Source organism: Dipodomys merriami, unplaced genomic scaffold (genome assembly GCF_024711535.1).
Source record: "Dipodomys merriami isolate MVZ:Mamm:240054 unplaced genomic scaffold, mDipMer1.0.p SCAF_138, whole genome shotgun sequence".
In the NCBI taxonomy this organism is placed as follows: domain Eukaryota; kingdom Metazoa; phylum Chordata; class Mammalia; order Rodentia; family Heteromyidae; genus Dipodomys; species Dipodomys merriami.
Window position 1 is genome coordinate 330050 of NW_027202693.1, and position 18106 is coordinate 348155.

The 18106-nt window shown below is 52.6% G+C and overlaps 2 protein-coding genes across 2 annotated transcripts; one reads left to right on the forward strand and one right to left on the reverse strand.

Annotated features, from left to right (window-relative positions):
* Positions 1-740: 740 nt before the first annotated feature.
* LOC138825542 (cytochrome c oxidase subunit 6A2, mitochondrial) lies at positions 741-1820 on the reverse strand. The gene is made up of 3 exons (XM_070020169.1): positions 1705-1820; positions 1139-1275; positions 741-867 (listed from the first exon to the last, which is right to left on the reverse strand). Exons 1-3 carry the CDS (start codon positions 1775-1777, stop codon positions 784-786), a joined length of 294 nt encoding a protein of 97 aa, XP_069876270.1. The 5' UTR covers positions 1778-1820; the 3' UTR covers positions 741-783.
* A 6813-nt stretch (positions 1821-8633) lies between these two features.
* Positions 8634-16701, forward strand: LOC138825570 (armadillo repeat-containing protein 5). Its single transcript, XM_070020216.1, has 6 exons — positions 8634-9671; positions 11773-11880; positions 11968-12754; positions 13877-14397; positions 15394-15526; positions 15631-16701. Exons 1-6 carry the CDS (start codon positions 9194-9196, stop codon positions 16487-16489), a joined length of 2886 nt encoding a protein of 961 aa, XP_069876317.1. The 5' UTR covers positions 8634-9193; the 3' UTR covers positions 16490-16701.
* The last annotated feature ends 1405 nt before the right edge of the window (positions 16702-18106 follow it).

The following is an 18106-nucleotide window of genomic DNA, read 5'->3' on the forward strand; positions in this document are numbered from 1 at the left end:
CACATCTTTTCTTGCTGATGCAGTAAGTGGGGGGGAGAGAGATCAAAAAAGTGTATGTGTGTAGGGGGTGAATGTGAATGATGTGGCACACCAGTCCTAGGATGTGAACAGAATACCCAGAGCTTATTTGAATTAGTGCCCTCCCCCGACCCCCAATCTTTTTCTTATGCCAGTACTGGGGCTTGGGTGCTGTCCCTTAGCTTTTCCACGCAAAGCTAGAGCTTTGCCACTTGAGCCACAGCTGCACTTCTGGCTTTTTTGCTGGTTAAGTGCAAATAAGAGTTTCACAGACGTTTCTGTCTGGGCTAGCTTTGAAGCTAGATCCTCAGGTCTAGTCTCCTTCTTGAGTAGCTGGGTTTATAGGCATGTGCCACTGGCGCCCAGATTAAATGAGGCTCCCAGAAGCCAGGCAGGAGAACCAGGCTTTTAGAAAGGAGCTGGTGATTCCCAAACTAATAGAGTCATAGGTGTACGCCTATGAAGTCTTGCTACTTCTCTGAAAGAGGAATCTGAGATTCTCAGGAACTGACAGGCTTAAGTCACTCAGCGTCGGTGAAAGCCCAGGGAGAGTCCATTGTTAACGGAGGGAGCCAGGCCCGCCCACCGGCCGGGGATCTGCCCCTCCACATCCCGGCCAGGAGAAGACGGTCTCGGTGCCCCCGCCCCGCGCGCATGCCCCGCGCGCATGCGCCGCGCCGCGCCGGGCCCCGCCCGACCCCTGGGAGGCGCCAGAGCACACGAAGCGTCCACCTCTTTATTGGGCTGGAGACTGGCGGCGGGATCTCAGGGATACTCGTAGCCGGTGGGCAAGGGGTTGACACGGGGGTTGTGGAAGAGCGTGTGGTTGCCGTCTCCCCAGGCGTAGCGCTGCGGAGAAGGGGGACGGACAGCGAGGGGTCGGCGTCCATCTACCCCCAACCCGAGCTCCGCACCCACCTGCCCGCGCGTCCCCGCGCCCCGCCCCCGCGCGCGTCCCCGCGCCCCGTCCCCGCGCGTCCCCGCGCCCCGCCCCCGCGCGTCCCCGCGCCCCGCCCCCGCGCGTCCCCGCGCCCCGTCCCCGCGCGCGCGCGCCCCGCCCCCGCGCGTCCCCGCGCCCCGCCCCCGCGCCCCGTCCCCGCGCGCGCGCGCGCGCGCGTACCTTGGTGCGGATACGCAGGTGGTGGTAGGGGATGAACTCGGGGCGTCCGTGGTGGCCCCCGTGCAGCCAGCAGTTGAGGGAACACAGGGCCACACTGGGCAGTGCCAGCAGGAAGGTCAGGAAGCGCCAGGTATTGGCTGCGCGGGAGGAAAAGCAAGGGAGAAGTTGGCAGCCATCGGTCTGCAGGACTGGGGACGTTTGTGTGCGCGCATGCGCCAGTCCTGGGCCTGAACTCAGGGTCTGGGGCCGCTGTCCCTGAGCTTCAGTGCTCAAGACGGGCTGGCACTCTACCGCTGGAGCCACACAGTTCCGCTTCTGATGTTATTTATTTATTTATCTATTTGGTGGTTAATTGGGAACAAGAGCCCCAGGGATTCTTCTACTCCGGCTGGCTCAGATCTCAGCCCACTGAGTAGGATCACACGAGTGAGCTACCGGCACCCAGCTAGGACAGAGGGGACTTGCCAGTGGGTGAGGGGGCCACACTCATGGGAAGGCAAAAAGGGGTGAGGGAACAGATAGACAAAGCCAGTGAGTCACAGGATCAATCCCCAGCCCTCACTCACCTCCAGCCCCGCCATGGTCGCCCTTGGCTGCGCTGGCCAGGCCTCGGCTCAAGGACCTCAGAGGCAGAGCCATTGCGGTGAAGCTATGAGGGCTCTGCCCTTTCGCTCTCCTTCACCCAGACCTTGCCCCCCCCCTCCTTCTTGAGCCAATCACCTGCTGAGTGCACAATGTGGATGGCTATTTTTAGGGGGAGGGGGATATGTTCTATATTTAAAATGGGGCCTGGCTAGCCGGAGGTCCTCTCCAGAAACACTGCACTGTGCCTTTTATTCCAGTAGGGGAATATTTAAAGTACACTTGGCAATTATTTTTAATAGTTGTGGGTTAACTATCTTATTTAAGTCTCTATTCCCAGTGACTGGAGCACTGGCTTATGCACCCAGAACCTTTCGCTCAGGTCATCTGTACCTTTCTAAGCTGATTGTGGTGGTTTTTGTTTTTCCTGCAATTAGGTTCAACCCAAGCACTAAGCTACCTCCCTTGTCAGGGTCTTGATACATAGCTCAAGCTGACCTTGAACTTGAAACCCTCCTGCCTCAGCCTCCGAAATGTGGAGCTTACTGGGGTATAGAACCATGCCTGGCTTGGTTTTGTCTTAATTCCCTCTGTGTAGAGACAGTGCAGTCTTTGTACCCAGCACTGTTTTTTTTTTTTAAATATAATTCTATTGTTATTATTAAGGTGTTGTAGAGACGGTTTACCATTTCCCATCACTGTTTTAATAAGCTCTTTCTCTCTTTCACAGTTAGCTAGTTGAATTGCTGGGAAAGCTTCGGGTTTCTAGCTCAGTTTGTTCTTTACTATGGGAAAACTGAAGAACAAACCCACTAGTGTGCAGTAAGCCAAGCTTTTCAGACACAGTGTAGACAGACCACTCCGTGTGTTTCTCTCTGCTTCTTCCTTGATATATTATATACTATGACCACATTTCCCAAAACAAATGGCAATCACATCGAGTAGCCTATTAACTGTAAAGTTTGTTTATGAGTCCCACTAGGACAGAATGAACATCTGAGATTGGAACTGTCCCAAGACAATTCCATGATGGTAAAGGCCGTGCGGACTGGAGATTCAGAGAGGATGGGTTGGAGCCAGCCATGATGACAGGCTTATCCCTCTGCTCTTGGAACAACTTAGGAACTTATGGCGGACAGCACATTATTCTAGGTGTCATCTGTCCAACAGATCTGTAAGAGAAAAACTTTTAACTGTTTATTGGAGGCCAATCACGCAGGAGCTCGCCAGGCATGCACGCCAGCCTCAGTTATGAGGAGCTCTATTTCCGGCCCGCATTGCTGATTTATTCATCCCCCGTCCCCGTCCCCCAAGCCGTCCCCCAAGCCGCCCTCACCACTCCGATTCCCTCCCTGCAAGGGGCGAGGTGGTCAGAGCAGCGAGCGCCCCCAGGCCTGACACTAGGGAAAGGGTTAGCTCTGAGCGCACCCCGTGACTACTCCATGTCGGTGAAGGCTTGCCCCGCCGCCTGGATCCAGTTGCATCACCCGCAAGAGTGACAACTCTGCGGGGTGGGGCAGGGCGGGGCGGGCTGAAGGGTAGAGTCCGCGCATGCGCATGTCCCACCTCCTTTCTCTACACTAGTGGATTCTTGCTGCGCTGGAAACCGGACTGAAACAAAGGGACCCGCTGAGAGCCGGACGACTCTGCCCCCTAACGGCCGGAGGCCGTGCGCGTTTCCAGGTGGAAAGCGTGGGAAAAGGAAGCTTAGGTGGAAAGACCCAAACTTCTGGCACAGAATTTAAGAACACACACACACACACACAGAGCATCACATTATCACGACTACGGAGTATTCTGGTGTCCTCTGAAGTTTTGCACTAGAGATCAGTGCCTCACCCCGTCCCAGCTCTGCCAGCCACACTTTTGCCCTGGCACGGGAAGCAGACCACATCTGGAGAGATCTGAGTTTTGCCACCAGCTCCAAGTAGCTTTGGGCCATTTACGTCCCTCTCTGAACTCAGCAGGCCTTGTAAAATTAGGAGTTCAACCATATGATATTAAAAAAAAAGCAATTTTCACAGGGTGGAACAAAATAACACAGAATATTGAAACAGTAGAATACTATATGATACTAAAAAACAAATTGCTCCAGCCACATGCAGGTGCTGGGGAAAACCTTGCAAATACTGTCATAGAAACAAGAACAGAATGTGTTCAGTCAATTCCGTTTCTATAAGATTCAAAAATCAAACATCCTTTAAAATTCTTCAAATGGTTAAACACATTAACACATTCCAGTCTTTTCACTCCTATATACTCAAGAGAAATTAAAAAACAAAAACCATACTCCAGGTTGGAAGGGTGCAGGAACTCTCAGTGCCTATCCAGCTGTTCCCTACTGAGGATTACAGTGCCCAGCCTGCCACTGGACTGGTCTGAAGTTCCCACTGTCTAGGCCACTGAATGGAAGGGAACAACCACCTTTTTTTTTTTTTTTTTTTTGCCACTCCTGGGGCTTGAACTAAAGGCCTGAGCACTGTTCCTGAGCGTCTTTTGCTCAAAGCTAGTAGTGCTTTACACCTTGAGCCACAGCACCACTTCCAGCCTTTTTTGTTTATGTGGTACTGAGGAATTGAACCCAGAGCTTCATACATGCAAGGCAAGAAATCTACCACTAAGCCCATTCCCAGCCCCAACCATCCATTCTTGAGCTGTTTGTCTGCAGAACTTCAGGAAAATGGAAAGTTGATGGAAAATACACTTGTACGTGAATATTCTTAGCACTATTCATAATAGCTCCAGAGTGGAAATAATCATGCTACCATTTGGATATAGAATGTTCATGAGTCTCCTGTATTGGGGGCTTGTTTGTAAAGTGGTAGACCACCTGTTTAGGGAACACAAAGCCCTGAAGTTCTTTTGGGAAGTGATTAGGTCCTGAGGGCTCTCACCCAATGAATGGATTAACCCCTGGATGGGTTTATCATATGATGGTGGGAGGTGATGAAAGGAAGGAGGTAGCCTGTTGGAATAGGTCACTTGGGGTGTGTCCTGGAATGATATATCTTGTCCTCAGCCCCTTCTCGTCCTCTGCTTCCTGGCTACCTGGATATGAGTTGTTACTGCGCTGCTACACCTTCCCTGTGATGTTGGATGTAAGAAGAAGAAGAAGAAAAAAGGTCTTTCCTCCTTCAAGATTTTTTTTTTTTTTTGGTCGGTTGTGGGGCTTGAACTCTAGATTTGGGTGCTGACCCTGTGCTCTTCAGCTCAAGGCAAGTGCCCTCCCACTTGAGCCACAGTGCCACTTCCGGTTTTCCAGTGGTTTTCCTGTCCGGGCTGTGATCCTCAGATCTCAGCCTCCTGAGTAGCTAAGATTACAGGCGTGAGCCACCAGTGCCTGCCCTCCCTCAAGATTTTTTTTTGGCGGGGTCTGGTTGTGGGGCCTGAACTCTGGGCGCTGTCCCTCAGCTCTTCAGCTCAAGGCTAGTGTTCTACCACTTGAGCCACAGCACCACTTCCAGCTTTTTTCTTTTTGCTTATGTGGTGCTGAGGAATCGAACCCAGGGCCTCATGCATGCAAGGCAAGCGCTCTACCACTGAACTACCTTCCCAGCCCCCTCCCTAAAGATTTTTAACTCAGGTATTTTGTCACAGGAAGGAAAAACCTAATACAACTCACTTTGGTGCTCTCTCAGCTCACTTTCTCAGTGTGCTGTCTCAGGCCTAATGACTATTCACAGGCTTGCACAGTGAGGCTGCTTCTGCTCACATCTCAGGGGACAGGGAAGGCTGGGCAAACACCTGCTGGTCAAACCCCTCCCTCCTGCTTCCCTTCTGGTCAGGATCTATTTTCTGCAATTGGAGAGGAGATAGAGCCCAGGCATTCCTGTTCTAATGGGAGAGGTTAGCATCCATCTCTTTAAAGTAACTGTGCAAACCTATGTGGCTCCCAAGTCCACCCTTACCACCTATGTAACACCTATTTGCAGTTTCAGATTTTGCAGGAGTGATAACACTCTGCATTGACTCGATGGGACCACGAGTAAGCAGAAAAACAAAATCTGATTATAGCCATTATTTATTGAGTGCTGCCTTTACATGCTGGGCTGTGGCTTCCAACTCAAAATTGGGTTGTATTCTTTAAAGTGCTGTTGATAGGAGCCTATCAGGAGCCCTTTCCTTGTCAATGAAGGAATGCCCAGGGGCATTTGCTGCTCCTCAGTTGAAGAGACAGTGCATTAGATGTCACCAGATGAGACTTCTTTTCCAATGCCAGCATTATTCACGGTTACTGGTCCTGACTCCATCACTTTCACAGGACAAGCTACCCCAGGGCTCTAACCTCAGAGGAGCTGGTGCATGAGTTGCCACAGTGCTTTCTGAAACTACCATCACAGGCCTTCTAGACCTGAGGGAGAGAGGAACTGAGGTTTGCAGAGTCACCCCCAATTCAGGTGCTTCAGGAAGACAGGTGTATCCATGGGGTCTTTGCCACAACCTGGTGAGGTAGCTTATGTCCATTTACAGATGAAGAAACCCGAGGCCCAGAAGAGGCAAAGTCACACAGCTAGGAAGAGACAAGCCTGGACACTCCTAGAAGCTGAGGTGGGAACACTTGATATTCCTCTTCAGCCTCAACTTTGTGGGGGTACAGTAAGCCTGAGGAAAAATGGCCAAATAGGACCAGGGGGAGGCCCAAAGAACAAAATGGATTAATGGTGAAGGACTGTCCTTCAGACAACTCACTCTTCAGCCTCAAAAGGGCTAGTCTGTGCCTCTTTCAATCACACAGACAGGTGTGTGGCATAGCCTCATACCTTGGCCTCTATTCTCAAAGATTCAGTGGTGTTTTGGGAACCCTCTCTATGGTTCCCACATATATGAGGTTTCACCAGTAGAAACACATTGTGTGGACAGCCCTCCTCCAGAGTGAAGGGTCATTCATGTTCAGACCCTAATAGTCATTCTTTACTGTATTGACAGGAAAAAAACCAAAAACTGGGGAGGGACACTGTGAGAGAAGAGACAAAGGGCAGATGACAAGTCTTAGGCTTTTGCTCTGTCTAGAAATGCCATAAAGTGTTTCCTGAGCTCAGCAGACCAGGCTCCTGGTCCTTTGCTTTGGCCCTGGGTTCCATCATCTTAGCTTCAACAGTAGAGGTGGGGCCATCTTGACAACTTCCATGATAAGCCCAAGTTCAAATACTCTGCTACCCTCTGCCAGGGCATTGCTTCCTTGCTGTCCCCTCTGAATGTCAGGAATGCCCACCTCCAACCTCCTGCCTCTGCAGGCCTCACAAGAACCCATGGGCTCTAATCTCATTTCTCCAGCAAGAAATAGCTGTTGCTTTAGGCTATGAAGACACTTGCTCATCAGTTGCAGATGTCCTATATCCCCTACGCCAAGAGTGGATACCTCTAACCTCCAGCAAACTCTGCAGCTGGTAGACACGTGCTATAGCCTCACCGTACAGGCTTTAAAAAAAATCTGGAATTTCAAAGCAGTGATCATAGATTTAGTGTTGAGTCCTGCCTGGGAAAGATGCAGAGGCTTTCCAGCATCCCAACATCATTCTAAATCAACAGCCCCAGAGGAGAGGGGACCAGAAAGGAGGTTTGCTTAGAGATCCTGGTCCTCTTGAGGACTGGATCAAAAGTGGAGCTGAAACTTGATCTAATATTGAAACCAGGATATTAGCAGACACTGACACCCTGGTGTGTCCATTGGTGCTGGCCCAGGTTAGGGCTGTGGGCAAAGGGTACACTGTAAAGGCAGACCTGGGGTTTGCTACTTTGGATCACCTTATGGATAAGCAGGTGAAAAACTCTGGCTGAGACTTGTCATACTTGCTGCTAATGTAAGTCTTCTGGCCTGTGTGAATATTAGTAGTGCAGCAGATTTGAACTGCCCACAAAACTCCTGTTGCAGTCAGGGCATCAACGGGCTTCCCATCCATGTGTAAATATTAGTGTTTAAGGAGTCTGAGGCTATGGTAGAAGGTTTGCTCACATTCAGGACCTGTTCAGGGTTGTTCACCCAGGTGGATGCCCTGGTATTCGGGCTCACTAAAGCTAGGACAATATTTAGGACCTCTGGAGGGCCAGTGTTCCATTGTGGATACGCTAGTGTGAACTTTTGAAGTTCTTGACACATTGGCAGCAATCACGGGGCTTCTCACCAGTGTGGGAACACTAGTACTGGAGTAGGTAGGAGCTGTGCTCAAAGCTGTCCCCACCAAGCACAGAGATAAGGAGGCTTCTCACATCTGTGCAAACACAGGTGCTTCAACAGATTAGGGCTAAGGTTAAACTCTTGCCACAGTTCCCACAGTGGTCAGGCTTCTTGCTGGTGTGCACCAGCTGACATTTAACCAAGTCAGCCACAGCTGCAGAGCTGTGGTCACAGGCCTCCCCATACTTGATGCACTCATGAGGTTGGATGAGATTTGGAGCTAAGGTTGAAGCAAGACCCATTTTGGGAAGGGTCTTTCACCAGTGTGTACCTGATGGTGCTTAGCCAGACCTATGTCAGACTTTGAGCAATGGTTAAGAATTGGCCTCACTGCAGTTGCTTTGATGGTAGATGAAGTCTGGGAGACAGGCTGTATAGTCAGCACACAATTCCAGCACATGGAAGACTCTGGGAACTGCAGGATAGCTGGTCTTGGCTGGGGCCTACATAGACGCTGTAAGCTTTGGCAATACTTCCTGGGAGGTTGGCTGGCCGGTGCTATACTTAGGCCACACCACTCAGGTGGCACAACTTTACAATGCAGGGATGAGCTGGAGACTCTTGGAAATCCTGATGTCTCTTTTTCTCGCAGCTCTGCCCCTGTCAGGGATGCTTTCCCAGTTACTTCTGCCACGACTGGAGAGAACCTCGCTTCCTAGATACCAGCTACTCAAGTTCTCAAGTATAGACAGAACGAGGGACAGACTTGGACCAAGAGGTTAGCACCGGAAACGGAAAGGTCCTCAGACCCCTGCCGTTCTAGAAAGTAGCGGCGACCGTTTTCAGTAGGTTCAACCCTGTCATTCTGAGAGTTCTTTATCAGCAGCTGCTGTTAGGGAACTTGCCAGTTTTCAGGCCGAGGCTTCTGGGAGTCTGTCTGTCGGCCTGGACTTCGGGGACCTCCCCATCATCCCTTGGGGGAATAGCCACGCTTGACTGGAAGAGGAAAGGGCTAGATGGGGGGCGGAACAGGCAAGTCATCCGAAGCAGCACCGCAGGCCGACGCCCTGGTCGGGCCTTGGGAGGCGTCAGTCCACGTCGAGGCCCTGGGAAGTTTCCCACCCGTCCTAACAATTTAGGCGTGTTAGGCCGGATGCTGACTACATAATCCCACCTTAGGCTTGCACAACGACTAGATAAGGACCATTCAAAGTTCCGGGATCCAGGGCTAACAGCGGCGGCGCTATTTAAGAAGAAGCAACCGCTAGAAGCCGCCAGGCCACTCCCCTCCGCTCCAGTTCCGCATCCTCACAGAGAAGCGGCCGGGGCGCGGGGCGGAGCCGGAGGCCCGAGCCAAGATGGCGGCGGCGAAACCAACCCTCACCGACTCGCTCTCGTTCTGCCTCGCGCAGCTCACAGCGGCCGCCGGGGAGGGTCCGAGTCGGGCCAAGGACTCCACTACCAACGAGACGCCCCTGGGCCGCGCGCTCTTAGCTCTTCGCACGCGCCACATCAAGTCAGCCGGGGGAATCGAGCACTTCCGGGCGCGCGGCGGGCTCCGCCCACTTCTCGCGCTGCTACGGCGAGCGGCGGCCGCGGACCACGCCCCGTCCCCGGCAGAACCCGGCTCCGCCCCCTCGCCGACGGAGGCCGCTGTTGCTGCTGGTCCCGCCCCTTCCGCTGGCCCCGCCCACTCCGCTATGTCCTCGCCGACGCCTTCGCCGCCAGTGCGCCTGCGCAAGACTCTGGACTTGGCGCTCAGCATCCTAGCCAACTGCTGCACGGAAGGGGCGTGCCGAGCTGAAGTGCGCAGACTCGGAGGCATTCTCCCTTTGGGTAAGTGCTCCGCCCCCATTCCTAGAAAGGTTCCATGCCCGCCCCTCCCTCCCAGTCTGGATCTGTCTGGGAGTTCTTTGTCATCGTCTGGGATCTCGAGCGAGCGTGGTGACGGCAACGTGCAGCCACCTCTCAGGGCGGCACATTCCCCATGACGTCACTGCTGTCCAAGCCTTCCCCATCCAGATCATTACAGCCATTATCTAGGTATTGGCACCTCCCTGCATCTGGGCAGGTAGAGCTCACAGGGCTGTTTGATGAACTTTCGGATCCTTATCCTCTATTATGAATGTTCATAAGCAGACACTCAATGCCTATTTTTTATATAGATCTGTGCAAAACCCCACTTGGATGAGCTGCAGGCCAGGGAGTGTAGTAGTTTCAAAAAGTTCAGATAATGATGCTGTGGGCCATATCCCTCCAAGATAGAATCCCTTATGAAATGAGATAATACTAGCAACGTTGCAAAATTGGAATGGGGCTAAAATAAAATACAAATAGAGCATGCACAAGTTCTAAGCAGAGAGCTGGAAATTTTGAGTTACTGAAAAACTTGCACAGTAAGGACAAATTCCAACAAAAGATAGGCTTTTTTAGCGGGGCATTGGTGGTTCATGCCTGCAATTCTAGTTACTCGGGAGTGTATGATCTGAGGATCACTGTTCCAAGCCAGCTAGGGTAGGAAAGTCCATGAGACTCTGATCTCCAACTAACAACCAAAAAGCAAGTGCAGCTGTGGCTCAAGTGGTAGAATGATAGCCTTGAGCACAAAAGCTCAGGGACAGTGCCCAGGCCCAGACTTCAAGCCCCAGGACCAGTGCACACAAAATTGCCTATCAAAAATTGGTGCCCAGTACATTGCCTGCCCTCTGAAATTATGCATTTTGAAAAAAAAACCTTAAATGAAATATGAACATATTTAACACTTTACATTAAAATACATCTGAACTATATTTGGCACATTTCCAAGTCAATAATAATTTTTTGTACCCCTCTGGGACTTGAATTCAGGGCCTTGGTGCTGTCTCTGAGCTTCTTTTGCTCAAGACTAGCACTCTATCACTTGAGCCATAGCTCTACGTCTGGCTTTTTGGTAGTTAAATAGAGATAAGAGACTTTCCTGCCCAGGTTGAACCATGGTCCTTGGATCTCAGCCTCCTGAGTAGCTAGGATTATAGGTATGAACTGTTGGGACCTGGCTTTAAATTATGGTTTTACTTGTGTTTAACCAACCTCATTCTTTGTGTGTGTGTGTGTGTGTGTGTGTGTGTGTGTGTGTATGTGTGTATAATGGGGCTTGAACTCAGGGCCTCAGGCTCTCACTTGGCTTTTTTGCTCAAGGCTGATGCTCTACATTTGAGCCATACCTCCGCTTCTGACTTAAAAAAAATTTTTTTTTTTAATTGGAGATAAGAGTCCCATGGGCTTTTCTGCCTAGGTTGGCTTCAAAGTGAGATCATCAGATCTCAGCCTCCCGAGTAGCTAGAATTACAGGTGTGAGCCACCTGCACCTGGCCCTGGCCTTATTCCCTTTTTAAAGCCCCGTGTGAGCCAGGCACTGGTGGCTCATGCCTGTAATCCTAGCTACTCAGGAGGCTGAGATCTGAGGGTCAAGGTTTGAAGCCAACCTGGGCAGGAAACTCCATGAAACTCTTATTTCCAATAAACTACTCAAAAAAACCCCCAAGACTGTAAGTAGTGCTGTGGCTCAAGTGGTAGAGTGCTTATCTTGAGCAAATGGGACAGTTCCCAGGCCCAGAGTTCAAACCCCAAGACCGGCAAAAACAAAAACAAATGCAAACAAAAACCCTATGTGCTTTCACATTTAACTCTTTACGCCTTGGTCAGGCATTTGAGGCCCTTCCTGAGGTCAGAGGAGGCATTCCCTTTTGCAAAGTTTTTGCAAAGACTGCCTCCAATTCCTTTAACATCCTTGCCTATCATCCTTCTAGCAATCACCCACCTGCTGAGCAGCTAGACCCTGCTCACAGGTTAGCATTTTCTGAAAGCCATTCCTGCCCCTCTAGGTACATTCTTGAGGTGATTTATAAGGGGGGGGGGTGGGGTTTAGAACCCTTAAGAGACTAAACTCCTCTTGCAGTGACCATTCTTCAGTGCGTGAAGACAGACAGCATCCAGAATCGAACTGCTCGTGCACTGGGGAACTTAGCCATAGAACCCGAGAGCTGTGGGGACATCCACTCTGCAGGTAAGAAGGCCATGAGCATGGGCTTGAGATGGGAGGAGGGCTTCCGTATGCCCTTGCTTACTCTCTGTCCTTCCCTTTCCTCTCCAGGTGCTGTTCCTTTACTCGTTGAGAGTCTGACAGCCTGCCAGGACTCACAGTGCCTGCAGAGTGTGGTGCGAGCCCTCCGCAACCTGGCAGACTCCCCCCAGCACCGCCTGGCCCTGGCACAGCAAGGAGCCATCCGCCCACTGGCTGAACTCCTGGCTGCTGCTCCGGATCCTGCCCTGACCTGGGGCCTGGTCCGCGCCCTCTTGGAACTCAGCCGAGGTTGTTCACGGGCCTGTGCCGAGCAGCTCAGCCTGGGTGGAGGACTGGGTCCCCTTGTCAACCTGGCTTCTCACCCCAAACGGGCAATACGTGAGGCAGCCATCTTGATCCTCGCCAACCTGTGTGCCCAGGGCCTAGTACGGCCTGCTTTGGGCAATGCCGGTGGGGTGGAGGTGTTACTTGGTGAACTCCGACGGCGCCGGAGCCCTACTGGGGCCAACCCAGCTTCCCAGCAGCCTTTGGTGCGAGCTGTATGTCTCCTGTGTCGGGAGGCCATCAACCGGGCCCGGCTGCGGGATGCTGGAGGTTTAGAGCTGCTGATGGGTCTGCTGCGGGACCCTCGTGCCAGCGCCTGGCATCCACGCGTTGTGGCCGCCCTTGTGGGCTTCCTTTACGACACTGGGGCCCTAGGCAGGCTGCAGGCTCTGGGACTTGTACCTCTTTTGGCTGGACAGCTGTGTGGTGAGGGTGGAGATGAGGAAGAAGAAGGGAGAGAAGCAGCTTCCTGGGACTTTCCTGAGGAACGGACGCCTGAGCGGGCGGAGGCAGGAAGCTTCCTCAGCCTCAGGTATGTCCTTGCCTTAGAGTCTGGGAGGGTAGGCGTGAACTTTGGGGAGTCTATCTGCTCTGATGCTCTTCCCTACCCACCCCCTGTGTTATGACTTACCGAGACTAATTAACTCTGAGTCCTGATTTCTTATTTTTCCACTTTCTAGTCCCCCTTAGGCATAACTTACCCTCCCTCTGGTCTGCCTATTTTTGGTTGGTTGTGGGGCTTGAACTCTTGAGCTCTTCAGCTCAAGGCGAGTACTCCATCACTTGAGCCACAGCACCACTTCCGGTTTTCTGGTGGTTTATTGGAGATAAGAGTCTCATGGGCTTTTCTGCCTGGGCTGGCTTTGAACCACAATCCTCAGATCTCAGCCTCCTGAGTAGCTAGGATTACAGGTGTGAGCCACCGGTGATCAGCTTGGTCTGTCTGTTGACATTGCCTCTGCCCCCTCAACCTTGACCTCTGGGCTCTAGACAAGTTCAGGAGAATCTTTTTTTTTCTTTTTTCTTTTTTTTTTTTTGGAGGGGGGGTTCTGGTTATGGGGCCTGAACTCTGGGCCTGGGCGCTGTCCCTCAGCTCTTCAGCTCAAGGCTAGCACTCTACCACTTGAGCCACAGTGCCACTTCCGGCTTTTTTTTTCTTTTTGCTTATGTGGTGCTCTTCCAGTCACAGTGAGGGCTTTGATCAGCGTCCTGTTTAAACTCTCAAGCCAGGTGCTGGTGGGTCACACCTGTAATCCTAGTTACTCAGGAGGCTGAGATCTGATCTGAGGATTGCCAGCCTGAGCAGGAAAATCTCTGAGACTCTTATCTCCAATTAACCAGCAAAAAGCTGGAGGTAGAATTGTGGCTTGAGCAGTTGAGCAAAAAACAAAAAAAGGCTCAGAGACAGCCTCAGGCTCTGAATTCAAGCCCTAGGACTGGCACAAACAGCAACAACCAAAAACCCCACTTCAACTCTCAAAGGGCTGGAGGCATGACTCAGCAGGAGAGCACCTGCTTAAGCAAGTGTGAGGCTCTAAGTTCAAATCCCAGTATTGCCAAAAAAAGAAAAATCAAACACCTTCCGTTTCTCTGTCCCCCACTTAGGTTTTTCCCTATCTGCCCTATATCTATCCTCTGTTTGTATCCGCTGCAGGTCCTGGCTGATTTCTGAAGGCTACACTTCGGGGTCTGGTGACATCTCTCCAGACTGGTCTCCAGAGCATTGTACGCTGCCGGAGGCCCGGGAGCAGACCAGTGCCACCCCTAGCCCAGCCTCAAACTCAACCTGCACGCCCCGCACACTGCGTACACCACGCACATTGCGCACACCGGGCCGCAGCCCTGTGGCTGCCGCCGAAGAGCCTTGGGGCCGAGAGGGGCCAGCGCTGTTGCTGCTGTCACGCTTCTCCCAGGCTCCAGACCCGAGTGGAGCACTAGTGACCGGGCCGGCGTTATGTGGCCTGCTGGCCTATGTGACAGGTGCACCAGGCCCGCCGAGCCCACGTGCATTGCGCATCCTGGCCCGCCTCACCTGCAACCCTGCCTGCCTTGAGGCCTTTGTGCGCAGCTATGGTGCGGCCCTGCTGCGTGCCTGGCTGGTGCTGGGTGTGGCACCAGATGACTGGCCTTCGCCCCGTTCCAGGACTGTGCGCAGAAGCCAGCACCGAGAACTAGGTACATGCTCCTGTCTCTCTGGCTATGCAAGAATGGGCATCTTTTTCCTGTGCCTTCTATGGGTCTAGATTCTTGATATCCTGTACACCTGGCCTGACTTCCTGTTCACCTTGCCCTCCAGAACACTAAGGAATTCAAGTTACCGGGTGTTGGGTCAGGAACTCTTTTCTGCTCACTAACTCAGCATGCAGAGAGAATTGTTCTGTATCCTTTGTCCAAATCTAGAGTTCTGCCTGTCTGCCTCTGTGTGTGTGTGTGTGTGTGTGTGTGTGTGTGTGTGTGTGTGTGTGTGTCCTCAAATTTTGTGCTAGTGCTCATTGGAGCCACAGCTCCACTTCTGGCTTTTTGGTGGAGATAAAAGTCTCACAGACTTTGCTGTCTAAGCTGGCTTTGAGTGTGTGTGTGTGTGTGTGTGTGTGTGTGTGTGTGTGTGTGTGTGTGTGTCCTCAAATTTTGTGCTAGTGCTCATTGGAGCCACAGCTCCACTTCTGGCTTTTTGGTGGAGATAAAAGTCTCACAGACTTTCTGTCTAAGCTGGCTTTGAACCATGATCCTCAGATCTCAGCCTCCTGAATAGCTAGGATTCTGAGTGTGAGCCACCAGCATCTAGCTGTCTGCATGTTTTTTTAACCCACTGTACTCTTGTTCTACCTTGTCCTGGCTTCCATTCTGGGTACCTTAACCCAGACACCCTGCCCTTCCAGGCCTTAAACCATGTTGGCCATTTCTGCCCTGTGTTCTTGTCTCCTGCCTACAGTACTGTAGGATGGAGTGGGAGGTCCCCGGAGGTGCACCTGACCTTCCTAACTCCAGCTCTTGATCTCTGGTTCCTAGAATCCTAGCCCCATCTTTCCAGGCCTGGCAGTCACCCCTACTTTCTGGGCCTTTGTTTCTTGCCCTGAGGTTTAATCCCCACCCCCCCTTCTTTGTAAAAGTCAAATAGCCTGTGCTACCCATCCCAGCTCCCAAGCTGACCTGCTCTGACCCATCGCACAGGTGAGATGCTGCTGCAGAACCTGACTGTACAGGCCGAGTCGCCCTTTGGGGTTGGCGCTCTTACCCACCTGTTGCTGTCTGGGAGCCCTGAGGACCGTGTCGCCTGCGCACTGACCCTGCCCTTCATCTGTCGGTGAGGGGGGTGAGGGTGGCCTTGTGGAGGGGAGGCCAGGCGGGCAGGGTTGATACTCCACCGCTGTCTCTTGGCTTCTGCTGACAGACTCCTTTCCCTTGTAGGAAACCTGCTCTGTGGCGCCGGCTCCTTCTGGACCAGGGTGGCCTCCGTCTCCTACTTATGGCCCTCACTCGGCCAGCCCCACACCCGCTTTTCCTCTTCTTTGCTGCAGACTCCCTTTCCTGCCTACAAGGCCTGGTGTCTCCCGTGATGAGCCCAGTCTCTTCCCCTACAGTCGCCGTGGACCAGGACTCACCCTCCCCTTGCCACTATAAGCCTCTGTTGGGCCCAGCTCCCAACCCGGGTCCTGACCTGCATTTCCTCCTGGACTCCGGCCTCCGGCTCCCTGCTCAGCGCGCTGCCTCGGCCACCGCCTCCCCTTTCTTCCGGGCCCTGCTATCTGGCAGTTTTGCCGAAGCCCAGATGGACCTGGTGCCACTGCGAGGCCTGTCTCCCGGTGCAGCCTGGCCCGTCCTGCATCATTTGCATGGATGTCGGGGCTGTGGGGCTGCCTTGGGGCCCGTGCCCCCACCAGGCCAGCCCCTCTTGGGCTCAGAGGCTGAGGAGGCCCTGGAGGCCGCTGGCCGTTTCTTGCTGCCTGGGCTGGAGGAGGAGCTGGAAGAGGCTGTTGGCCGCATCCATCTAGGTCCCCAGAGTGACCCAGAGTCAGTGGGTGAAGTGTTCCGCCTGGGCCGGCCCCGACTGGCAGTCCACTGTGTGCGCTGGACCCTGGGGCCAGGGCAGTGTCCGAGGAAGCGGGCCCTGGCCCTTGTGGGGCTGGTGGAGGCAGTGGGTGAAGAGGCTGGGCCCCTAACGGAGGCTTTCTTGGCCGTGGTGATGGGGACCGAGTCAGGGGGCAAGGGTCCCACCCTTGATTGTCAGTGTTCCTCTGAAGAGGGCCCTAGAACAGGCTGGTTATGAAACCCATTCAGAAGCTGCACGGATGTCACCTTCAAGGAATGAAAAGAGACAGAACTGGATCCCAGGGTGATAGTCTGAAGACTTTAATACTACAATGTCAAGGCCTCCAGGGTCTGGGCAGGGGGCAGTGGAGAAGAACAGCCCAGGGCTCCAGGTACTTGGCCTAACCCAGCTCTATGGAATTGAAATTAAAACCCTTGGAGTTGGCTGTCCCTGGTGTGTGATGTTTCTGACTTCTTCCCTGTGGGAGTCCTCTCACCTCTCCCCAGCCAGGCAGGGATTTATCCATACAGGGCAGCCTTGGCATGTGAGTTTAATAAGTACTTGTCTATTGGTTCCTGGAGCCCTGGGGTGTGTGTGTGTGTGGAGGTCCCAGGCTTCTCCCTTGGGTCCTGGGGGGAAGTCTCCTTCCTACCCACAGTCACTCAGCAGGACACAGCCTTGGTCAGGAATGAGAGGACTACTGAGTGTTAGGGATATGTAGCTGACGCCTTGCTCTTCTGTCCTGTACCCCTCTGGGGCTATGTTTCTTAATGCTGTCGGTCTGAGGGAGCACTTGATACATTCCTTGGAGGTTCAAAGGGCCTGTCTTAGTCAAATCCAGAGAGAGCCATAGCCCTTGCCAGCCTTCAGGTAAAGGAAGGGCTCACATAGCTTTGATCTCCAAAGCAGGTCTACCTCACCTGGCCTCCTTGATCGCTCAGGTAGCAGCCTGACTTTGAGGAAGAGTCCTGCAACTTGCCAGGGTCTATGTTGGGGAACAAAAGTTGGCACTTGCTGCCACTGTCTTAAAAACTTCTGATGGACTGGGGGATATCCTGGGCTTCAGTAATTAAAAAAAAAAAAAAAAAAAAAAAAAAAGCTTGCCAGGTGACAGTGGCGGCTCACATCTGTAATTCTAGCTACTCAGGAGACTGAGGTCTGAGGATCATGTTTTGAAGCCAGCCCAGGCAGGAAAGCCTGTGAAACTCTTTATCTCCAATTGATCACCAAAAAGCCAGAAGTGGAGCTGTGGCTCAAGTGGTAGAGTGCTAGCCTTTAGGACAAAAACTCAGGGACAGTGCGTAGGCCCTGAGTCTGAGCCCTAAGACTGGCACAAAATAAATTTAAAAAGCTGCCCACATTACGGACATTCCTGTTGGGGTCCCACAGCCAAGGGCTTAAATCTGTCTACCAGAGTGAGTATATGTCTGTCTCTGCCCATCTCAGAATGTCATGTTTTCACCCTGATTTCTCAGAGTGGTTTGTTACTATGGCTGGATCCCTGTCTGGCTTTCTTCTCTCCGCTCAGTATGTTGAATAAAACTATTATGGAACTCTCTTGGGCTGTCTCAGTGGTGGGGAAAGGCTTTGTTTCCTGGGCTGGCTGGGGTTTGGCTGCCTGGGACTGCTGTCTGCCTGGGGCTTGGGCCTGGGCTTTGCTGTCCTTGTTCTAGTTGTGTGAATGTCCAGATCTTAGAGTGGGTGGGTAGGTTCACCATGTCTGTCCAGTCTGTCTGGGAGAGATGCCTTTGTGTCTACTATGTACTCCCTCTGGGGATTTCTCTCTGGTTGTCTGCCAGGGTCTCCAGCCCACAGGCTTTGAATCTGGGACATGACAATTCCTTGGAACAGTCT